The 26,133-nt window shown below is 39.2% G+C and overlaps 1 protein-coding gene across 20 annotated transcripts in view; it reads right to left on the reverse strand.

Annotated features, from left to right (window-relative positions):
• The window catches only part of rap1gapb (RAP1 GTPase activating protein b), an 86,907-nt gene that overhangs the window by 39,157 nt on the left and 21,617 nt on the right, over window positions 1-26,133 (reverse strand). For 7 of the 20 annotated variants that reach the window (XM_046382952.1, XM_046382945.1, XM_046382956.1 and 4 more), the window contains 2 exons: window positions 14,028-14,100; window positions 6,236-6,271 (listed from right to left, as the gene is read on the reverse strand). The exons of 1 other annotated variant lie outside the window; for it this stretch is intronic. In XM_046382952.1, coding sequence (XP_046238908.1) covers window positions 6,236-6,271; window positions 14,028-14,071 — 80 coding nt within the window. In that variant the 5' untranslated portion in view covers window positions 14,072-14,100. Of the gene's footprint in view, window positions 1-5,722; window positions 5,772-6,235; window positions 6,272-8,922; window positions 9,015-14,027; window positions 14,101-26,133 lie in introns of those variants that run through there. 12 more of the 20 variants (XM_046382984.1, XM_046382971.1, XM_046382965.1 and 9 more) reach the window with 5 other exon arrangements.

Genomic DNA, 26,133 nt, shown 5'->3' on the forward strand with positions numbered 1-26,133 from the left:
CTTGTGGTTGGGTGGCCTCTGTATTGATTTTGGCCACGATAAACCTGGAACCAAACTGAGTGTGAAACCACAGGACTGTCAGTGTAGCAGGTAGCATATGGAAGACTGGCTGTACTGTCGCTTGTCCACAGTGTACAAACACTGAATTCCCTGATTTCCTGTCAGGATTTACTTCATTTATATGGATCCACTAAATCAAGACTGTAAAAAGATTATGTTAAATTCAACTGTAATAAACAAATACGATTAAAAATAATGTTTCTCCATACAATCCCAACATTGCTGACCTGATCCCAGTATGCTTTGGATAGGGTACATGCAAAAAACATGGCCAGTTCATGGAGGCTTGTACATTCAAACAAACACGATCCCATTCACACCTGTGGGAACTGAGAATTCAAAATTGCTGGTTAAAACGCCACAGAAAATACATTTTTATAAAAATCACTTTTTGAAGCACCACATGAAATTGCACAAAAATGTAAATGATGATAGTATAATTCTAATTCTAACATAATTTGTGGGAAGAAAAACTAAGAGCTGCCTTTTTCTTGCAAACAATACAAACTCCAGGGAACACCAAAGCACACTTACATAATCAATCAATTTAACAACACACACAAATAACTATGGCAACTAAGTGAATTCAGACAAACTTTCCCAAACATTTTCGAAATTAAAATTCGGATTATAATGTTCCATCCTGGATTGACTACGAAGCGAGTGGACTGGACCTAACCCCACTCTGCAGAGTTTCTTAGTGACCCAATCACTAATAGGATGATTAGAATCATTATGCAAACAAGCAGAGCTGTCAGCAGCTGCTCCAGGCGGGCACTGCTGCTGAGTGAGGAGTACAAAAAGGTGAAAAAACAATAACAGCAACACAGGTGAATGCATGCTCAGACTGAAGAAAAGGAGAAGATAATGAGATGCTAATGAAGAATAACTGTTGAATAAGAAATGTTTGAATGCGGTTATGTTGAAGGATAAAACCAGCTTCAACTCTAAATTATTAAAGGTTGTTTGATTTACAGCCTTGATACAGTGAAATGTGTTTGTGGCTTTGTGGGAACACAAAAACAGCAGAAACAGAAACCATTTTCTGCTGCTGACAACAACAAGTGCTTATGATCCGTACTGTATCTGTCACTGGGAAATTTTATCGAACATCACGTTACCTTTAATCATTTTCCAGACAAAAGAAAGTGACAACTTGCGCCTTAGAAATGAGCTCAGAAGACATTATCGCATTAATTGCATTGTCATTATAAAAATGAAATCCAGAAATGCCTGAGTGAAGCTAGGCGTGTACACATCTTTTCCTCCATTGTTATTCTTCTTTGCCCTCTGTCGCTGTACTCATTGAGGTATATACAATGCTTAACCGAAGACTCTCCTGGACTGAGATGTAACAGAACTTGATTATGTGGAATCGACCCTGTGATAATGTTAAATGGCTACAACTGCATGCAACATTACCCCCTCGATAAGTCAGAGCTTTCAGTTAATTAGCTGAATACGTCTACACTAAGCAGAAAGGCTAATGAAGCACAACTGGGAGGGATATGCAGTAGGTGCTTATGTGCTTACAGTGGTATTATAATAATAAGTATTTTAATTATCTGTATGTGCATGGACAGTCAGCAAATACATCTTTCAATATGCTGTATTGACTCCCTAAACAGGAAAAACACTTCTCTGTCACAGTGTCTGAAATCTGAACATTATCCTTATATAGCAAGCGGGTAGACTATACTTCAAAAAGAACATTAATGGCTCATTTTTCATCTACACATCGTATCTGCAATCTAGCACGTTTTAGAGAAACAGCTGTGAGTAACAGGTGAACCCTATCCCCTAAAATAAAACCGCTAACATCACCAGGCTTCTCTCTGACTGCGCCCTCTGCACAGTCCACCATAAGCAGACCACACTGCAACTGCACTGGGTGATCATATGTTCTTCTGTTAACTCACTGAGAACTGGACACACGCGTCTGGATTGCAGCAGGGGTCTCTTTCCTGCCTGGTTTTGATGTAGCCGAAACACAGCCAGAGCATCGAATGGAAAAAGCCCAGGCCCCAGTGATTTTTACTCACGATAACACTGAGCTATTCTTGTGTTGGGAAACATTCCCAGAGTCAGAACCTTTAATGATCTCAGTACAAAAGACTAATGGTAAAGTGAAATAATGTAGAAGAATTTGTTTTTATCATCATGAAAAGATTTTATTCAGATTTACTGAAGATCCTTTAGACACTGTGAAACATCCCCTTAATGGCACCAAATAGACTGTAAAATCTAAATCTACTGTGTGGATGTACGATAGATATGTGAACCACAAACCAATGTGTGCTATTGCATCTACAAATATAAATAAATATAAATATGTTTATCCATTTCATCCAGAAGTAATTCTGCAATACAGTCAGTGCAGTGCAATCAGTGGAAAAGTCTCTTGTCTCTTAATGTGTTCATTTGTGTTATTTTTTAGATTACATAACCAATTTAAATTGGTCATAGATGTGCTGTCACATGTCAAAAGTGGAATGGAAATGGAAATCTCGTCTGATGGACATGATAAGTGCATGCAAATGTGAGCAGTCACTCTCAGAGTGAGCTGTCATAAACATATGTTATTTACTGGACTGACACCTTGTGATTTGAGAAAAATAAAAACTACCGTAATAGTACTGTAGGGACAGAGAGGTGAGAGGACTGAAACTGACTATTGCTTTTGGCTATTGTTCATAATTGATATCATCAACAATCCATGAGATGGTGAGATCAGAGGCAGCCAGTATGAACTATGCAGAGCAACAGATGGTCCAACCAAATGATTGTCCGGTCTAAAAGACTAAGAGATCCATAGAAGGACATAGCCTTACTGACCCTCAGGAACAATGGAGTATGGTATCCAGCAAGGTCCATTGAGCAATTTAACTTCTGGACAATGTTAATTTGTGGAAATAGGTTAAAGAATCATTCAATTTCATGTTAGGCATAAACAAGAGAAATGACCTCATGTACGCCATTTTCTATGCTAATGTGGCAGAAAGGTGTTAAATGTTTGTGGGTGTGTTTTCATTGCACACTAGTGTGCCAGGATATCCTGGCAGTGGGGTTATACCCTGTAATGCAAGGCTAAGGCTGGTGGACATAACAATGAATTCAGTTTGATACAGTGGCCTGCTCAACCATCAGATCTTAGTCCAGCTGAACATGTGTGAGATGAGATGAGATAGATCATGCCATCCAGACCTTTTGGGAGGCAAAATGGGATGCAACACAAAATTAGGAAGGTTTTCTTAATATTTTGTTCCCATTTTGTGTAGAATTTCTACCAACAATGTATAATATGGCAAATGCAATTGTTGGCATAACAGTTAAACCATGTTCTAGCCCAGTATATCAGCGTTGGTTTGTCCACTGAACTCCAGTTGGCTATTCTCTTTTCCTGTTTGCTCTCTGCTCATGACACTGACTCCTATATTAGGGGGGAGAGTGGCCATTAACAGCAAGCTGAAGAGGCACAGATGCCCAATTAGAGGCCTCTTAGCCCAATTCTTTCTCATTGTTGAACACTGAGGACCACTTCATTACCACCCAACTCCTCATGCCAGTCAAAGAGTTGCTAAGACTCATGGCCCTGAACTGCTCAGAGTAGACGACTGCAAGGTAGCAGACATACTGCCAGCTGTGCACATACAGTACTACTGTCTTAAAAATGATCCCCTCATGGGACATCCCTACCCAAACGAGTTAAGTAAGAAATTAACTAAACATATAGTCAGACAACAGTAAAAAGGTTGATCAAGTTTGTTTGCTCATCATTATTTATTATTGGTCACTAGACAGTAACTTTAATCATAATAAGACATTCTATTAGAGCAGAATCGAGTTGTTAGGGACAAAAATTTCCACATCTAAAATTCTCTAAATTTCTTGCAGAAATGCCATGACATTTATCCTGGCCTCCTTATTGCAGCACAGCAGGAGCTTTAGACTGAGGCAGATAAGCACCACCATTATCGAGAGCAATCAAGTTAATGAGTGTTTAATTGGGAACACTGTGCTGTAAGCAGTTTAGCACAGTAAAATAAGTGTGTTCCCACCTTTCGTGAGGAGCATCCCCTTGTCCAAATGATTCAGGGCTACTTGAGTCACATCAACATGAACAGAAACTGTTTGTGCGTCAGGGTGACATGATGATGGAGACTGTTGCGCGCGACAAAAACGACAGTGAAGTGTGAGCACTGTGTGTTGTTCCCCTTTCCACTCACACTCACACTCACACACACATACACCTACTCACACATGGCTGGTTGAGGATAATATTGCGATGGATTTGAAACAGCAGCACGTGGCAGGGGATCCAGAAAGGCCAGTTTTTAATGAATATGGTTTGAAGCCGTTGTTGTAAATCTCACCAACGTGGTGCTGTGTGAGAGGTAACAGTGAAGAGAGAGAGCCACACAAAGCCCCTACGGACCAAACTGAGGCAAGTTCTAATTAAACCATAAACATGTTAAGAAGTGATTCCACCATATATGAGGCTGGATTTGGAGAAAAATAAAGAAATCACCCCCACTATAAAGGAGAGAAATGATTAAATACTAAGTATGTTGCTTTTTAAACTAAGTGCAGCCTGAGACTGATCGAATACACAAGTGGCATAATGACTCAGTGATTATAATCAGAATGCTGTGCTGTGGATAGCCAGCACTGCACAGCCGAGCCCTGAGGTGTCATCAGCATGCACTACAAAACTGTTTGTAACAGAAAGAACCCCAAATCCTCATAATGAAATTCAGCAGGTGGATGAGGGTCTCCTCTGATGAGGGTGAATCATTCTTGTACCTTCAATTTACAATGTGCCTTCCCAGTGGCTTCTCCAGACTCATTATGATTCAAGTCCACATGCCATTTAATGTATACAAATGATGAAACACAAAAGAATACAATCTATTGTTTTACTGCATATTACACACAGACATACACACAAATACAGTGTAATGAGTATTAAGTCTCTCTCTCTCTCTCTCTCTCTCACTCTCTCCTTCCATTGCTATGTTTTAATTTAGTTCAGGGATGGACTGTGTCTGCTGTCAGTCTATGCAAAGTAGAAACACTCTGCTAAAAACAGATGATAATTACAGCAGGTAACCAGCGTTCATCATGTCATTTTAATCCAGGGAATAAAGTACTGTGTGTATTAGCAGCTCTGCATATTACTAAAATATATTATTATCACTAAAATGTCAGAAAGTTATAAACATTGACTCAAATATAATACATAACTCACAACGCAACAAACAAATCAATGTGTGGGTTCATTACTGCATTACTCCAAATGATACACTGCAAATCTTTATGCATGTTAAATTAGCACTATCAATCTTTATGTGAGCTTTGATGGTTGAGTTATTAAAGGTGTGTGCTGACATGGCCAGCTGGTATTACACACATACTTGTGCCCCCCCAAATGCTCCTGTATTTACGGCCACTCATTCCCTTCTACATGCTGTGAGACTACCTGCCAAGGAGGGAACATTACAAGCTTCACTATCTCTACTTCGATCATATGCAGATGTCCAAAGCAGCAAGAGCAGGCAGAATGTTCTAAGTGAGAAAATGATGCCAGGAAGAAGTCAGGGTTGAGATAAAGAAGAGCCAAGGTCTGCTTATAATTTTACTCTTCTAAAAATAGAGGTCTTACCAGCCTTCACCTTTTTCAACTGCACCTTCAGGTCATCACATTGTCTGCCCTAAAAAAGCACATTTCTGAGATATTGAAGTAGCTTGCCAGCAACTGACTAAGCATTAAACTGATGGACAAATCAAAGACTAATTCAGAGCTCCTCATGCTGAGTCAAATGGCTGTGGAAATATAGAAAACTGCCTGTTTATTGCTGAACCACAAAACAGAAAGTCGTGCAGACAGTAAACATGGGTGGAGCAGATAGACAGTATGCTGACAGTGTGACAAGTGTAACTGTAACTTTTGATACAGAATACAGAATTGAACTTGTCCATGAGGTTTCATCCTGATTAAAGTTGGCCATTGAATCAAAACTATGATTGCTCATTTGGAATATGAAAACCTTGCAACCTCCATTTCAGAAACTTCACGAACTGGACAAGCAGCTTTTGGGAGCAGAGCACTGGGAGCAGTGAAGCATGAAACAAAGTTGTCCGACACATAATGTTTTGCAGTAAGGAGAGGACTTACCATAAGGTTCTGGTCTTGGAGAAGCTCTTATCCACTCTGCAGAGAAACAAAGTAAGAGCAGATTAATCTTAGCTCCCATATGCATTACTGAAAGTTAATTAGAAAAAACAAACCAACATCTGAAGTACCTCCTTGGTGGAACTATTCTGAATAATTCAATTCCTGGTGTCGACTAAGAGTTACAATTTTCTGAACTGACTCAGATCAATTGAATATTGAATTGGTGTTTTTGTATTAACAGTATGGGAGGATAAATATTATGCTTTTTTGTGGTACTTTAACATTTCAGTGCATAAAAGAAAAAATTTCTATGAGCCAAGCTTTGCCATATCAAGCACAATGTGATCAGAACTAAAATAACCAACTTATAAAACTGATAAGCTGATGACAGTTAATGCAAAAGCAAGACAATGACCAAAAATATTGTCAAACAATCCATAGAGATTAGAGGAACCACATCATCAGGGGATAAGTCTCTCTGTCAGTATATGGACGACCCCCTTCACAATACATGTGATTTGATCCGTAGTGCAGGAACACTGGTGAAGGCAGCTTTAATGTTTTCAACAATATACTCCACGATGTGCCTCCTTGAAGCCCTCCACCGCTCCCCCAACTTCCTTTATCTACTCCTCTGCCTGCCAGCCTCTTGCTAAGCACAGCCAGAGTGGGATTGTCTCAAAGATGGGAAGGAGCATCTGGCAGATGTGCCGTGCAGGCAGGCTGGCAGACTGCTGTAGTCTGGAATGGGGTGGTGGCCAAATAGTGCAGATTTCACAAGAAGAAGAGTCAATTATACTATATGATGAAAAGGTAAATTAAGGCATGAAACACAAAACTGATAACGTATAAGGAAGGAATTAATTACAGGACCTGTGGAGAGTATGGTTGATATGACAGATGGCAGAGACAAAAGACAAAGTATGTGTGCTTATGGACTAAGCTAACAGTGAAGAGGAGGAGGAAAAGAGGGAATGGGAGATAAAAGGCAACCAGAAAGAACAAAGTGTTCTGGCTGTTTTTCCTCTGTTGGTGCGTTACATTTACAGAGAGCTGGGAGTTTTGGGTGGTAGGTGATCTCTCTTTTCATTTACCCTGCAGGCACATGATACAAGGCAAACTCTCTCATCTGGATCAATCTTTGAAGTGGCACCAAAGTAGACACTGGTTGTGTACAATCAATCTATTCATAATCACTTCTCATCCCTTCCTCACCATGGCTAAGAAAATCATTTGATGCCAACACACTCACAGGTATTCACTGCATTTATCAGTAAAACAACAAAATGAAAACAGCACAAAGGTAACTGAAGCCAGACTTCTGACAGTCTCCTTCAAAGAGAAGAAAGGCAACTGGAGTTTGCTTTATGTATTGTGTGCAATAGCAATGCATCATGCTGACAAAATTTCAGCTCTATGTGGGTTTATTGCTCGGTCATGTGGATAAATAGTTTGCCTCAAAGAAATATGTCCAGTCTCATCCTTTCTGGGAAGTAAAACATGATCCAAAGAGTAATGACAACACTGTGACTCTGGCAGGTCCAGTGCTACAAAACCAATACTTTTCATTCACCTACAGTTTATTGTCACTGTTGTTGACATTGGCTGAAAGACTCTGTCTTGTAAAAGAAGCTTTTAAAATGATAAATGAGATTCCTGGCAATGTCACAAACCATTTAAGATATACTCAAGGAGAATTGGGAGTAAGGGATGCATTCAAAGGCAAAAACACTTATTGCACATCTCACGTGATTTACTATCACCTTCATTAAATATTCATACAACACCATCTTATCCAGTTTTAAAATTATTTATTTATGGCCAGGAGAGTTTAGGCTGTATAAGACCAGAGTGCACAGTCTGATACTGTATGCTTTTTTTGTACTTCAGAGTAACTTTACAGCTTGTTTTAGATGGAACATGGCCTTTTTTACATATTCAGAGAATGAATTCAAACCCAGACACACACCTCTCTCCCATGGCCCCCCACACTTTACTGGGACCAGCATCAGTTCATACAGTAATATAAGTGAAGGCAACTAATGACTCTATAAATATAAGAGAGCCCAAAGTGACATTAAAAATATTCAGTTACATACCTCTGGCAAAATATATGACACATAACAGCAGCTGGAACCTGTGAATGCTTATGCTTAAAAATAATTTCTGCTCCATGGTTCTTACAATTCATTAACTTAATACTTAATACACCATATTTGGATTTCAAGGGCCATTCCAGCAATTTTGCACATGAACCTCAGGTTACATGTCACATTGAGTAAAACGAAACATTTGCATCATGTCTTCTGTGGCTTTGGAGGAAACCCTCAAATGACTGGAAAAAATTAATAAGGTTTTTTTTTTCGGCAAAAAGCCTATATATCGCAAAGTGAGCTGGTACTTTGGAGGCAAGGAGGTTCTAATGAAAAATATTATCTAGTGGCATTTGAGAAATTTAGGATCTGATGTTCTGGGGAGTTGAACTACACAAGGAACTACAATTTTGTACCCAAACATTACAAAAGTGCAGTCCTAAACTGTTGGAATACCTCTTTAAGTTACCCCTTAAGGGTCAGTATTTCAATAGCATGCCCACACCACTGGGTGGCAGGATAGAGCTAAGTGGTTGAACCAGGGCAGGTGCATGTCTGTGTATCCATACATGTCTGACACGCCTGCTCACCAACCTGTTACTATCTGAAGCTCTGATCTGTCTCCTCACTCGCCTGTCTTTACTCCCACATCTTCTTTTTCAGTTCTTCTGTCTGCTGAAAAAATACTGGACAAAAGTGTGTGTGTGAGGGGGGATGGGATGATGTAAGAAACTGAAACAGTATTACTGCAGTGTGTCCGACATCAAACATGTTATTTCGTAATCCTTCTTCGGTGCACACTCTCAGCACTTTGTTTGGTCATTAGATACAACTCACCTTTGTGCACGGCTCTAAAATGTATTTTGCATGCAAACAGTGACATTATGCATGTTGCTGGTGGGGGCTCTACTGTTTTGGAATGTTTAGAATGGAAATATTGTCAGTCAGCGATACAGTTAGTGATTGTCCCTCTGCTGACACAGGCAGCATACTGTTTTGGTGTTAACAGTCAGAAGTGAGGAATTGACCGTCACATAAACAGCTACACTGACACTCAGGAGAGACACACAAACAGGTAGAAGGTAACAAAATAGGCGTAGGCAATATAAAGCCATTTTAGCACTTTTTAAATATCTGAAGTTTTTTTTCAAGGATTGCTCATAACAAGACATAACAACAACAAGCCAACAACTTCACCTTAGAGCTAATTTCCCCTACTTTTATATGCATTTACAAGCAGGGCGAGTATCACTCTGTCTGAGATCATTTGATTTTAAACGATCTGAAATGTGCTTGATAACTTGGATGCTGCAATTGATTATTTTATGAATTATAATCACAAATCCCTTGATAAAGTGACACAAGGATTTCAATGGCAGCTAAGAGACTTAAACCACTCACTTAAACCAAAGCGTGCTTCCTTCCAGAAAAAGAGACAAGAGAAAATTGACACATTCAGATCAGGAGCTCTATGAACGTGAGGAATCAATACGAGACGCAGCTAAACGTATTCATCAGCTCTCTCTGAGTGGAAGAACATGGAAGCGTTAGCATTCAAAACAAGATTGTCAAGAGCACTTCAATAATTATCCCACATCAGCACTCTTCCTCTGCTAGACCTGATAAATAAAGGCTGTCGTGATCTGTTCAGTCTGTGCACTTACAACAGTAGCAGCAGTCCCCTCTCAGCTGCTCTATGCCATGTGTGGAGTTACAGAGACGGCACTGAACCAGAATTTCACCAGCTAATTTAATTCTCCAGCCACCATCAAACTTTTGAGAATAATTAGACCAAACAGAACACAGCTTTAGTAGAAGTGACAAGCAAACCCTTAGAGGGGGGATAGGCAGCATTTGACTGGTTGCTGAGAAAAGATGCATTTTTGTGGCGTTCTGATTATTCGAAAAGTAAATGTTTGAATCTTTTCAAAGCAGTGTGTCAGTCAAGAGAATGAGTCAACAAAATAAATCATCAATATGATGTCTGGACTAAACATTAATAGCAATATTAGAGACATCAAAATAAGACCAAAATAAGAGCAATTTCTTTTCAATGTTCACAGAATGTTTGAAAAAATCAGTCAAATTTATGTTAAACTTAACCATAACTGTACAAAAAACACAAAAAAAACAATAATTAAAGATAATAAAAAAAGTGAAAAAAGCAACCACATGAAGTGATAAACAAAGTACCTACAAAGTGGATGATTTACACAATATTACAAAATGTGTATTACCAACACAATATCAATATTTCATTTCATCAGCTAACATCAAACCTCACACTACACTCAACCTTTAACAAAGTTGGAAAACAGTCTGCTTAAGTTAAATTTATTAGTATGATTTCATTGATGATTTGATTTCATGATGACATGATTTCAAAAACCATGTTTCAATGCAACAATTAAGATTTAGCAATATTTAAATCAAAATCTGTTGACATTTGACGGCTTAGGCAGTAACTGTTCAACAAATCTCATTTAACAAAACCCTTAAACTCTCAATACGTTTCTTATTTGGTTGTGAATACTTAATGTTACACAGAAATACTTCAATTCTGAAGTTTTCAGGGTCATTGAGCAAATAGACAACATCTTTTATTAAATGTATCTGCATTAGCATGTAGATGCATGCTGCAACAAATAATTATTTTTGTAGTAGAGGTGTACTGGGTATACAGTTTCTCCATCCTCCTCCTCAACATCACTATCAGGTAGGTTTGCTACCTGAGAGGGAAACTAAGCAGTGTGTTATGGACACAATCCTATAATCCACGACTTGGCTGAACAGTTGCCAGTTGTCTTCAGGCTTTACTCACCAGCAGGGAAGCAGCTGTAATTGTCAGCTTATAAAACCACCAGCATCATCGACTTGCTTTCTCCAAATCTTTAGTTTACGATCCCTACCTCAAATCTTAAAATAGGCAAGTCATTCACTTCAAATAAGGCCATTAGATTGTGTGTTCATGAGGGGGAGCTGACCTTGCTTACTTGCCTACTGATGGTTTATGGATTTAGATACAAAAAGGAGTTTCAGAGAAGAAGTTTACCGAACATCCACGCAGGAAACAACAGTAAAAATAGCTCTTCACCCACACAGTCAGCTAACCGTCTATTGCCGTTCAAATCATTTTGCCTACTTCACGTAATTGCCTACTCTAAATTTACATAATACAAATAGAATGTTAAATCAACAAGGAAAACTGGCACAGGAGACAGGAAAATTGATGCTCAAACTGGATGCAATTTCGGCTGTTTTTGTTAGCTAATCAGTTTGTGTTTGCGGTTTTGTACAAACAGCCATGTTATCATCAGCTGATGGCAATTTCCATTAAATTGCGTTGGAAATTATGCTGCAACAAAATAACTTGTTCAAGGACAAATCCTGAGATAAATGTAGACTGGTAATTTGATGGTCCAAGTCTGGGCTTTATCCATTTCTTTTTGAGAATCTTTATTGCTCATTAGGAATTCATTTCACACTACTTTTCAACAACAAGACTTGTAACAATAGGGGAACATTTTATTGACAACTTCAAAAAAAAAAGAAAAAATACGCTAGATGCATTAAAGTGTCTAATTTTCTATTCTTGATACAAACATGTTAATTAATCACAGACAGCTGCACGCTTTCAAAGAATCTTGTGGAAACTGGTAGTTTTCCATAAGAGCACGTCTGTGACTAAAAAGTGACCAAATTGGATCATAGATGGGGGAGAAAATTTGGGGCAACGTAAATGAATATGTAACACAGTCCCTCAGCAGGCAGTACGCTACACTATCAAACTGTTCCAGCAGAGCTGCTTTGGGGAAAATTTGGGGGGGGGGCTGCATGAACAAGCACAGGCTGTTCTCAGCGAAGAATCAGCCAAGTCATTTTACTGCTCTCATTTGAAAACCCACATAACAAATAGTGATTAACTACTTAACTTCCCATGAAACCTTTAACAAATATTGTTTCACAAACCCATGTAGATCTTTTACAACATTCACTGATTCACATGAAAAGTATTGGTCTTTTTCTCTTGTCATTACCTCGCTTGATTAAATTCACTAACATAATTCTTTTTTTTTTGAGGAAGTAGGAGGTCATGTGAGAAATCAGCAACTCACACCAAAACAACCAAATGGATAAATAGTATGACACACAGAGGAAGAAATGTGTATTTTTGATTTTGGGGTGAATAGTGCTTTGAAAGAATCTTAATGGAATATGGCAAAAAGCAGTTATCACAGCTTCAGTGTTGTTGTTGTTGTTGCTGCAAGTCAGTTCCAAGCTCACAGGTGAGAAGTAAGCCCTTCCAATTAACCAGAGTCACATCTTGTTGACCTGAACTGTCTAACACCTGATAGTCGAGTCAATATTACCAGCTCATCCGTGCCCAGCTGCCTACTACAGACTGAGTTCTTAGGTGAGGAAAAGCTCCCTGTCAGGCATAATGGAGACTGCCACAGATCTTTTTCTGTGGGGGTGGAGATTTGTGATACAACTAAAGAGCCTGTATTTAGTATGCAGAGACCTAAGGCTTACTAATTTATACATGTTCTGATGCTACAACAACAACAACAACAAAAAAAATACAGAAAAATTACCTGAAACCAAGAAAGGGCGATACTGAAAAACTTTAAAATTAAAGTATGTATTTCAGGTTTGCACCTTGGTGGTGGTGTACATTTTTTAGAATGACACTCCTTTATTCTGATTACTATTCTTATTACTATTCAACCTCATTGTATACTTACAAAGTGGTTATTGCTATTGCTAGTAAAAATTGTGTTTTTCATGCCCTAAACTGGACTTATTTGCTGACTGTTGGTTGGCACTGTCTGCCTGTGCACTCAGGTCAGCTTTCAACCTGACTCCAACCACAGAAATGTCAAAGTGAGCCTTGTGAGTGTTGTCTAGGCCGACTTGGCAGAGCCCACAAACAGCAGAACACAATCATAAAAGTAATTTCATTGCCTCATGAATTCTAATGCATTGCATGGCAGAGTAGCTTGCTGCTCACAAACCAAAGTGTGTTCATAGTTCAAAGACTCCAAATGCTACCATATCATCAAATACATGTGAGTGATGATTTGACAAGACCGTAACTGTGCAAAGTGGCTTCCTTACTCTTTCATACCTTCCTTTCAATCACGCTGATGAGATGTTTAACTTGTTGTCTGACAGTCTCACTTTGCTCACAGTAAAATGCACCACCTAAATAAGCCATTAATCGAATCTATAACTTAATCTTACCAACATTTAATTGTCTTTCTGAGAATGACATGCCACCTTTGTGGATGATGGATGACCTGTGCCTGTTTTTAATGTATTTGTTTTCACCAAAAGATATCAGCATGCCAAAGGAAATGAAAAGGTCCCCTCATGTCTTGATCATTTTTTGAATAACTAGGATAACCAGTAATGTCCTGAATATGTCCCTAAAACTACTAATGGCTATTTACTGTTAATGTTTAAAGCTGGAAATTAGGTGGACTCACTGTTGACACTCAATGACCTTGTCAGAGTCATCTTGTTCTGCTGTTGTTGGGCAGGTGCAATGAAACTCCCTGTGCTGTCTCACGCCTTCCTCTCACAGTCAGATGGGTTAGTAACAAGATGCAACAGGTACACTAACACACCACATACATAAAGCTGGAAAACTCCAAAATCACTGTGCACTCAGACAAATGAATCCTCTATTAACTTACCCTCCATAAGCTCCAAATGTGAAACTCCTTTTCCTCTGAGGCATCCTGCTGAACAGCTGATGGGGCTTCCCAGCTGAGTGATATCAGAACACAAGGCTAAAGAATAAAAGCCATACCTTCTCCCTTTTTCTATATCTGATCGTGTCTCTCCTCTCTTTCCACACCTCTTCCTCTTATCTCCTCCCTCCTTGTCTCAGCCCTCATCAAGTGTGTGTGTTTTCTGTCTGAGAGTATTTTATGTGTGTACACATCTCGGCCCTCCCTCCTTGTGTCTCCTCTGTGCTCTCTGACTAAGTAGCTCCTATCTCTGCCAGATTAAGAGAAAGGTGCGTCCGGCTGTCCTGTTGTCCTGGCAACAAACAGACCTGTTTTTTAGGCTCTATCTGACTAAGTCTTTCTCATCTGCTGCAAGAGGAGGGCACAAAATACTTCGGCTTCCTACCTGTGTTCTATGAATGTAACTTGCAACTCTGACAAAGAATCCTGATGATGTGAATCACAAAAGCTCTTTGCTCATGATGGATCTTGTGGGAAATACATGCAGATGTACAGACATGATAAGCTTGAAGGCCTGAACTCAGTGACATTTTGTTCACTCTGATAAATAACGAAGAAACATAAAACCTCACATTTCAGAAACTATCTTTGTATTGATCCGCTAATTAAATAATCATTAATCTGGTGTTTTTAAACACCAGAGTATATGCAAACTGAAAACAACTTGGAATTTAACGTTAAAATCAAACATCTAGTTCATGTCACTAAACCTGAATTATAATGTGACAGCTTAATCACTCAGGAACTTTTTAAGACTCCATAAATGTGAAGTGGAATGCTGCCCATGTTCGGGACCGATATATTTCTCTGTCTGCCCGTTGGGAGGGTTCAGGGATCTGGCACAAAGTTTGTATTGCGCTGGCATTGCGATGCCAAGGTGCCATGCCAGCTTACCTCAGACACTAATTTGGCCCACTCCTTTACAGATTAATGCGATTGCTGTTGGAGTCTCTGTTTAGAACCTGATGATTTGAAACCATGTGGCGTATTTGAGAGTTACCACCTGGGTAAGCTAAATAAATCTACTGGCTATTCTGTAATTTTGTCCAACAATATGTTATTTTGGTATCAAATTACCTGGTTCACACCGAGAGGACAACTCATCCTGAAATGGATTTGGACTGAAAAGGGGTTGAGGAAATTGTTCTATTCTCTCATATTACTTGACCTATTTCAACCTGGCTTCATATCATATCTTCAAAGATTTTGCTGTGATCGCACTTCTCTTGGACTTCATAAGTCAATCAAACGGGGAGACTTGTCAAAGTGACACCTTCATCAGGGTGTGTGGAAAGTGATATCTTTGTCAATCTGCTAGCAGAGCACATATCTGCTTATAGTCAAACAAGAGAGGACAGTCTTACATCTCCTCTGATAGCACCTCCAACCTGTCTCTTCTCATTTTGTTTCCTCTTTATTTCACCTCTCTCTCTCTCATCCTCCCCTCCACTCTTTTCTCCTTTTGTGTCCTCCGTCTGCCTCGGGCTGTCTTCACCCCTGCCTGTCTTATAGGCTGCTTATATGAGTAAATTATTAAGTGTTCCGCTGTGATGAGATAGTATATCCTTCCCTACCCTGTCTGGTTCAAGAACATTGATTGTCTTCTTGTCCCTCTGTGCATAAGTGTGAATGTCAGGGTGCCCTGATGACTCCCCAGGTGACCTTTGGTGATTCTATTAAGTCTGACTGGACTCCAGCCAGAAATGCCCTATAAATCAAATCAGAAGCTTTGAGGAGAGGACACAGGAATGTGTTATCGACAGTGTCCCCACCAAAGTCCTTCAGCTCCTCTATTGATTGATATTGATGTTGATTGTCCCGCACTGATGCTTGCCATTTGAATATTCTGTATATATCTCAAATAAACACAATCAATCACCTATAATGAAAATGGAATTAAACCAGAGGTCTGAGACTTTTGCATATAAATTAATAAAAACACTGGAAAGATGTTCTTGTCATAATTGTCATTGGATTGTATATGCTTTAGAAGGAAAGAGAACAGCACTGAAAAAGACTGGTTTGATGAGCACTGTCTAGTTTTACAGCTTGATGAGACATCCAAAGATCAAGAGAGAGAGAGGGTCAACTCATCTGACTTCTATGCTCCGTGGAAACAGATACATGAAAACGCTAAAGTACAATCTGTAATTTGTACAACAACTCTAGAGCCACCATCCAATCCACAACTGTTCTGGGTTTGTAAACTATGTTGCCCTATGCAGTCGCTCTGGCCGTCTCATACTGATGCAGATGGGTTTGTGTAGAATTTGACAGTCTGGCACGTTAACAGTGTTTGTGTAATTCTTCTCACTACCATAAGGGGGAGACAAAAATTCCACACTGCAGGTTTAAAGGGCTGGTTTTGGACGAAAAATGTTATTGTAAGATGAAGTGATGTCTCTGTAGAAAAGGAACAGCATTCAATAGGAGAGTATTGTATTATCTGATATATTTGGGTCGAGACCTCAGGGCTAGTGTCAAATACATTTGGAACGAAGTATTTTGCTGGTTATAAGAATCCCTTATTAGTTATGTCCTTATATATGTCTTTTACATACTTGTGATGATTATTTCATATGCCAGCTTTTATGCAGATGTATTTTACTGGGAGAGAGTACTTTGACATTGTAGTCCACAGGCAAAACTATACATTCTTCTCTACTCAGATCCTTTTTTTTTATTATTTTAGAAAATAGTGAGCGAGAAAGGCAGCTCCTTCTTTCCAGTCAGCCTGCCCTGGTTTCTCAACCAACAGTCGCACTGAAATGTCTCTAACAGAACGATTCTCCAGATCCAGACTTCATCTGACAAACTCGTTGTTGTTGCTACAGCTCACCCTAGCTTTTCTCTCATGTCTCTCAAAAGATGTCCTTTGTAAGGATGCGGGAAGAGAAAAAAAGCTATTTATCCAGAGTGATTTGTGTGCACCGTGTGAAAGGCAAAGGGCAGTTAGGTGTAATTAGTCTATGTCTGTGGGTTTCATTTGGGAGATGTGACAGACTGACTGGAGTGCTCTTAGAAAGCAGGTCAGCCTTGACATTGAGGACTTGACTAGCATCAAAAAGGGGGTGGGGGCAGTAATGGGAGGCTGCCCTCGATGTGATGGGGTTCAGTCCATGCTGCTGCCACAGTGGTAAGATAAAAACTTTGTTAACAAACCATGTCCAGAGTAAAAGGCAGTTACAACACACACTACAAGTTTCAAGCATACTACTAGTCTAGTAGAAAATTATGAAAATGATGTGAGGGGGAAGGAAACAATAATATGAAGAATGATACTAACTGTAAACAGAATTGTTAAAAAACAAACTATGGGAATAGAAACATTGTGGAGAAAATAAGCTTTGATTTTATTGTCTATGCTAAAGGCAGGATGACACAGACATGGGGTGGCTCAGTCTTATGGTTCACAATACAGTTGACATCTCTGCAGATTTTTGCTTTGATCCTTTAAATAAATACATACAAGAATATTTTCAGGAGCTAATTTATTCCAAGTGAAGCACAAACAAAATCTTCTACACAGCAGTTATCCCCACTCTCTTCAGGTGAGAATGGTCAGCAAACCTTCCACAGCTCTTCTATGTGGGTCTTAAGGGCTAAGAAGCTATTACATGCAGTACAGTCCCTTCCCTGTGGGAACAGCAAAACGGAACACAGACACATAAAATATTTACCAGCTGTGTGCACAACTACACCCCTGACAAGATCCCAAGGACAACAAGCTCTGCCTCGCCGGCCTGAAATGCCCACGATCATGTTTTCATGCCCTTTTTGTCAAACATTTGGCTTGATAAAATGCACTTTTTTTTGCTTTGCCTCAAACAGCATCATCTTATTTTTTGAGTGTGATATCTCTGAAGTGCTTAGCTAAGAGCTCATGCCAGCATCACAAAATCATAAGAAGGAAATAAAACAATTAAGCAGTTAGAGTTTTCTCCAAGTTTCTAATGCAAAAAAGAAGTATATAAAGAAGTAGAAGTATTCAGTGTTTCCTAACAAGCTCGGATATCAACACGTTCACTGAATTCAGGGTTTCATGTAAAAATGGTGAACAGGAAAGAGGAAGTCAAACAAAAAAGAGAGCAACAGAATGATGAAGCTGTCTTGGGGCAACTATACCCCTCACTGTTAGCCGAAGGAACTACTTTTTATCCTCTCAAGCTGCTGAGTGTCTCTTGGGCTGTTTGAGAGCTCCATTTGACACAGACAACTTTGAATTTTAAGCAGATAGACTCAGCTGCCTTTCAAGCAACAGAGTGTACCGCCTATGATGAGTTTCACAGCAGAGAGAAATGAGAGGAGTGGGATAGACACACTAGGCCATGAACAAAGAATTAAGATTTTATCTCCTTTTGTCTTCATGACACTGTCCATTATTCCCTTTCAGGCTGTGCACACGTTACTGGTCAGTACAGTTATAAGGTTATGGAGCAGAACAGGCTCTGCAGAGGCAGCCACTGTTCCGTAACCAAATGCAACAAATGAGATTCTCTCTCTCCGCCACAAATTGCAACAGTGAGATTATCGGGCGTGCTGACATTGTATAACTTGCTCATCAAAGACAGACAGATTCCAGCAGGAATTCTGGAGACTATTCTTGTCCTCCATCACCCATCCCCTCCAGATCTGAACGTCATGAATTTCACAACAAAAAGAAAAAAATATGGAGATAGAGCAAAGAGAGGATAAAAGAATGAGGTTGGGTGAGAGAGGGTGTATATATCTCAACATCTCTCTCTCTCTCTCTATGTATATATATATATATATGTAGAGAGAGAGAGAGAGAGATAGGATGAGAGCGTATTTATCCACCCCATTTACAGTCATGAGTACTGTATTGGAGAGAGGAGACAAAGAGGAATTATGAAGACAGAAATAACAACCAAAAGACTGAGAGAGTCTGTCAATGTGCCCCTAGAGCAATGTAGAGTGAGGGCACAGCGTAGCAATTTACACCGCCCCTATGCACACACAATCTCACTTAAAAACCCCAGCAGGACACGTAACTCACCCTCTGGGGTGAAAACCAGGAGCAGAAGCCCATTAGAACAAATAAACGAGAGATGAGGATTGTAGAGGGGCGACGAGGGAGAGGGAAACCAAGCTTATTTTTCATGTAACAACTTCTGAGTCAAGCAGAAGGAAAGAAACCCTGTGGACCACATCCTTGGTTTAATGACTCTGCAGATAGAGGAGCAGCAGAGTCTCAGTTAGGGGCTGACTTTGATTTATCCACATGAGAAGGCAAGATGGGGACCAAGAAGAGGCAGGGAGAGATTTCTAATCATGCAGCCTCATCAAAATAATCATTCCTTCAGACCGCAGGGCCTGTCCACTGTCAACAACCTCAATCTGACCTGCACTGACTCTTCAGAGCTTCCTTCTTCTGTCATCAGATTAAAAGTTCTTACACTTCAAGAAACTTGTGTTTACAGCTCAGCAAGATGTGGCTGAGAATATAAAATAATAAAAAAAAATCATATAAATAATAAAAAGGAGGTTATTAATGCAAAGTCATCCAATAGAGAAGAGGTTTTTGTTTTTTTGGAACAATTAATCAATTGACTGATTAGTCAGTCAACAGAAATGAATCAGCAGTTATACTGATAACAGATAAAATGTTGTTAAGTTGTTTTTCAAGCGAAATTGCCAAGACATTTCATCGTTTGGGCTTCTCTCGTGTGAAGATTTTCTGTTTTTCATTTCATCACGTGATTAGAAACTTAATTATCTTTGGGTGTTTCGACTGTTGGTCAAACAAAAGGCCAAGGGGAAGCTATATTTGTGTTATAGTCCCTCTGTGCCTCTCCGCTATTCCTTGTGTTCCTGCTGTTTACCCATCCCTTGTGTTTTTGTTGGTCTCCTGTTCTGCGTTTATGTATGTGATGTTGTCTGGTTACGGCTCTCTGTTCCTGCCTGCCGCTGATCAACCTGAACACCTGCAACCCATCCACACATCAAGCTGTTGAGGTATACAGTAGACGCTGTGCTGTATACCTATCGGATACCTATCGGAGTCATTGAGAAGGAGATTACACTGGGGTCAATGTGGAAGGGAGGAAAAACTCTTAATATACTGCCATTTGAATGCTGTTTTATTACAGATTTCAAAAACAGCCATGTATGAATGAAAAGAGTTTTGGGGCCTTTTGTTTTGTTGGTTCTATCCCAATGAAAGTTAAAATTAAAATAAATAGGCAGTAGCACCCATAGGATGTTATTTGTAGTAGATGTTTGTTGGTGCTGTGCTCAAAAGATCCTAGAATTTACTGTGAATCAAATCAAACGATTTACTGGCAATTTAATAATCAGCAGCATCTCCATTTGAAGCCTGCTTGTCAAAAAGCCATCTCATACAGAACAGCAGATACTGTGTACAGTGCCGTCTCCCAGCAACACGGGACACATAAGACAATGAATTGCATTGTGCATTTGAAGTCTAATGTGCTAAGTTGCAAGCTTTCAGCACCATGGACAGCAGCAGGAGAAAAAAATAAATTTAATTCTGCTGACTGTTATGTGAATTTGTCATTGCAAGCCTATAGTGCATAAGGAAGAATTGTTTAAACCCACTGAATTTTAAATTTTAAAGGATTTCTAGGCGCAGCCAGGGGCCGGAGGGTGTCCGGTTCGGGAACCACAGGATTTCCTCTCTGCTTTTTGCGGATGATGTTGTCCTGTTGGCTTCTTTGAGCCAGGGCCTTCAGCACGCGCTGGGGAGGTTTGCAGCCGAGTGTGAAGTGGCTGGGATGAGAATCAGCACCTCCAAATCCGTGGCCGTGGTTCTCAACCAGGTTTGCTCCCCCTCAAGTGGAGGCAGGAGCTCTGTTGCTCACCCTGAGGTTTCTCCCATTTTTTCCTCTTAAAGGTTTTTCTGGTTTGTCCTTAGTTGATGTGAGGGTTGAAGGGCGGAGGATGTTGCTATGATGTTATGTAAAGCCCTTTGAGACAAACTGCTTGTAAAAATGGGCTATACAAATAAGAGTTGTCTTGTCTTGTCTCAAGCTGCTGCCCCCGTGACCTGGCCCCGGATAAAGTGGAAGAAAATGGATGGATGGATGGATGGATGGATGGATAAACTGCACAATTTCTTTTCATTTGATGTAATGCTGAAGTCACAAAATGAACAGTTTAAATACAGATTATTTAAATTTTGTCTTATTTTTAATACATATCAACAACTTTAACATTCCCCAAAGATCATTTCAAAAATGTATTTGCTGAATCTCTATTGTTATCTTTTCTGCTGGCAGGGCAATCTTGAACAAACAGTACTGAATTCAAGTTCACTCTTCTTTTAGTTCTGTATTTAGTCTTTACTACTCCCTTAGGCAAATGTTTGACTGATAAATGCTCCCCACACAGTACCAGTTAGTTGCTAACATTGTCTATCATGTGGTACTGGGAAAGGAGCATATTATTGTAGCCTAAACTGTCATAGTCTTGCAAAACCAATGCAATGGCGTGAAAAACACCATCTTTATGTTGGAAAAGAGAGCTTTCTGGTGATAATTGTCTGTTGTTTTCTCCTTCACCTACAAGTACTTATGTGATCCATTGTGAATAGAAAAATATAAATTACGGCCATTTTACAAAAGTGGTTATAACAATAACAATAATTGGCTTTTTTCACGCCAGAGCATACACAAATTATAACCCTGAGCTATGCCTGAAACAGCTGCTAAAGAGCAGGGTATGTGATTTGTGGCACTGTGTGCAGTGTCATATCTGTGTTCACACTGCTCCACAGCTCTTGGCAATAGCCATCGACTTTAGTTGCAGCTTCAAAGAGCAAAAAAAAAAAAAAAAAAAAACTCTTTCATTTGCCTTTGTTGCCACTGTGGCATTTCACCAAATCTGACGGCGCTTTCACTGTCCAATCCCTGCTGTGGCCCTGACCCTTTGAGGGTCTCCAGATTCCAGCTGTTCGAATGAGGAAACGACTTGCTGTGACACACTCCCTGGGACAATGTTTATCTGTACATCTCTAAATTTACTTCCACGGGAACACAGGAGTGTGATGTAACTCTATCTGTTATAGCAGATGGAGTTTTTAAGCACTTTTATTTTAAGCACAAAATCTGCACTATTGCAAAGAAATGTGATTTCATACAATAAATAAAAAAATCCTTATCAAATTTCAACACTTAGAAATGGCTTCATTGCTCAGAAATGTTTAATAAGAGGCAGCCTCATGTTAGCTGCTATAAATAACTTACAAACACATATTGCATCCGGACCCTGTATGATAAAGCAACATATATTTTTTCAACCCTTAACACCACTCAAGTCCATTTCTACCCTCATGACTGCTTTATCAGTTTCTGTTCCAAAAGAGTACCCGAACTCAGCAGCACTGATGCTAGCAATCCTTTAAAGCACACATGCTCACAAGTGTGGAGAGAGAGAGAGGGAGATGAGTGCCACATGGGTCAGTTTCTATTTCTTATCAACAGCATTCAAGTCAGAAATGAAAACCCCCTCTCTACCCAGCCTTTCAGAACGGAACCAAAGCTTATTCAGGATGTCTGTGTTTTGGAGTGGTGGATGGCAGGCAATTGAAGGAGGAGAAATTCATTTTGTCCTTGGTGAATGGGTCCCTGTATGAAATAGCAGTATTCAAGAGCATCCGGTCATAGGAGTGTTATATCAGTTTGAACAATGATGCTTGATGCAGTAATTCCATGAGTCTAGAATATTCCTCCATCAGCAAGTACATGCAAAGGGATAAATGTCATAGCAGCAAATAAACACACACGTTTGGTGTAATACATCCCTAACAGAATCTATATGCAAGTGAGTGTTATATGAGTGTTATAATGAATACTCACATGATTTAATGCAGATTTGCTTGGCAGAACATCTACCGTTATTTACAGCAACTCTTTCTCTAATACTCAGATTCTTTATAGTGGGGTACCCCAAGGCTCTGTCTTAGGACAACAGTTTTTTTTCATTGTATATGCCCTATTTGCCAAATGGCCCATCAAGTGAATATAAACTCCCATTTTTCAGCTGATGACACCCAGATGTTTATTTTTATCCTGTCTGAAGCAACAAGTCCTCCAAATTAAACGATAAAATATGTTGTTTGTCCACGCCCTCTAGAATGACACATTGAGGCATTTCTGATTTGACACCCTTATGGGCAGGTGGACGTAACTTCAACATAGCAAATCAGAGTTTGCCCATTTCTAATAGTGAGATCATGACATGCTTATTTAGGTGTTTATCTCATTTAGACTTGCAACTTTTCTAGGTTTAGCAAAATAGTTTAATTCTTCGCCTAAAACAAAAAATACAGCATATAATATTTTTGCTGTCCTCGTTGTCTCCTTACTTCAGCAAGGTCAGACAACAAACTGCTACTTCTCACCTGCACAGTTCCTCATGGATTAACACCTTCTTACTAGGCATGACACCTTAAGACCTTACATTACCCCATGTACACTCAGACCACAATATGCAGGCTAGCTCATCATTCCAGAGATTAATAAGAAATACTTGGCACAGAGCTGTTTCTTACCATGTTCTACTGCTGTGGAATACTTGTCTGGTGAGTGGAACAAACATCTTAATTTGAGACTTAAAACCAACTTATTTTCCTTCTTCTATGTCTGAATTCCGTATTTACAGCCTAAGCAAATAATTACGCTGTTTGAACACATATTTTTGTTTTATATTTTATATCTATTTTACTTTACATTATTTATTTTTGAAGTGACACTATATAAAGTTGCACTCATTTACATGTTACCTGGAGCAAAGGTTGAATAATAATCATGACTTCATGCTCCCCGCAGAGGTCAGAGGATCACTATCTAAGTCTGTGTTTTAGCAACCACATCTCATTAATTGTTTTAACACACCCTCGTTAAATTCTCCTTGGCACTCAACCTCAAGGGGAATCCATGCTGCCATTTAAATTCTAATACAGAATATGGGAAACTCAAGTGAATAGTCTGAGATAGACTCTTTGGGTAAGATAAAGCAGGTCTTTATCTGCCCATTATGATATTATGGAATTATATTACGGAATGGGAAAATGTATGTCTCATAGTTGAAGAAAATGACATATATGAGACTAAACTGGGAAGACTGACATTATTTGCTTGCTTAAAGGCAGTATTTTTTATTTCAAATGCTCTGTTCTTCATTCGCATGAAAGCTTTGGCATTGTGTAATTGGCCACTCATATAATATCAAGTATGGTGCTACATATCACCAGCAAAGGCACAAAGATTCTATAACCTGTTAAAAGATCCAGTGTCAGGAGGGTTATGTCCAGTGGAGGGACTTGTCCCTGCTCCCAGCCACCTTACTTCCAAACTAAAATTATATCTTCTGATTCTAATACTTCTAGGAATCAGGAGAATTGCTGTGTTGTAATGATGACTATTACTTTCCTCAGTATTAGTATATCTACAACAATTTGCCTTTGCTTTTTCATTTCTTCGTATTTGCTTATAGTGTGGCTTGTAATGATGCAAGGTTCTGCAACCTGTCTATCAGCAAAGCCGTAAAAGATAATCTGCAAAACAAAAATGACTGCTCATTTTATGAAGATGACTCAATAACATGGCATTGTGGAATCTGTAATGAGTTTAACTCAGAGCCACGGAGGGGTCCTGTGCGCTGCCAGGCAATACCAGTAAATTATCAGAGTGATCCCATTCACCACCTCAAGGCTTTATTAAACATTGTCTAGGAGAATGTGAAGTTTTATTGTCCTGGGCACAATGGACACATTTTGGTTAAAATAAGATGCTCAAGGCTGAATAAAGAATTTCCACAGGGTATTTTCCATAATTACTTTTCACTGAAACACTGAAAAGTCTGATCTGTGATGGTAGTGTCTGAAACTGTGATAGCAGTGAATACTTCTTCTTTCTGACGAAAAACCGATGTTTAATTTAGCACAGACAGGTATAGTATGTTTATATGTATGGATGAGAAAATCTGTGAATAGAAGATGCCTGTGTGAAGTATAAGATAATAACAAGATAAAAGTGAAACACAGACATTTCACCGTGTTTGTACATTTCTAATCACTCTTCGCTGAGTCATAGCACAACCGAGATATGTGGCAACCAGACTGCACTTCAAAAAAACACATCCTGCAGCTATTTCACTGCTTGCTGCAGATAAGTTAAGTAACCAGCCACATTACTTATAACACAGAGAGCACAGCAGCCTGGATGAGAAATATAATGATGTTCATGAGATCCTTCCAACAAGCTACTTAGGAGCAAATAGTTCCACTGCATCCAGATAAACGCACGTTCTGTACTGCAAGAATTGTATTTCTTTGCATTTATTTTGGTCATTTTATAAGCACTATTGCAATCACACTCGCAATACACAATCATGCCTGTTGGCTGAATATCTAATATGATGGTGTCTTTGCATCGTATTGGCCCTGCTGTATTTCTAACTTCTGCATTTAATGACAAACAAAGTCATTCATACAATGCAAATGCAATATATACAACTGTATTTAAAGGAGGACATACGTCACAAACTCTAAAAACAGCAGGATGCTTAAATGCCAGGTTGCAATATGAGGAATGAGTCTATCAGGAATATAAAAGAAGGAACTGAGAAGTGGGGTGATTTGCTAGATATATTTATAGTATAAGCATGATTTTCCACTTATTTGTCCAAAGTATTTATACAGTAGAAATAGTGGAAACATGAACATTTGTCAATAATTATAAATGATATTTTGAACTCAACAGGTAGAATGACACTTTTTGTCCAAAAAATAAAGAAAACCTTAATCGCTTAATACAGTTCTAACTCCATCATAACCACTCTAAACTGAACTTTATTCACTGTTGCAATTCAACATATTGGGTGAATGAGAAGCCAGCACCACTGTCAGGCATATATAAGCCACATCACACAGACAAAACTGTGGTTGCTACATTATGTGAATGGTTTACAAATTAAGAGAGCGGTTCAATAAACTGATCCCAGCCATTGCCCGAGGCCCTCAGCTGCTACGCAGAAATAAAGTGTTAGAATCAATTCGTAAAATGAT

The sequence above is a fragment of the Scatophagus argus genome, chromosome 3 (assembly GCF_020382885.2).
Source record: "Scatophagus argus isolate fScaArg1 chromosome 3, fScaArg1.pri, whole genome shotgun sequence".
Taxonomy (NCBI): domain Eukaryota; kingdom Metazoa; phylum Chordata; class Actinopteri; family Scatophagidae; genus Scatophagus; species Scatophagus argus.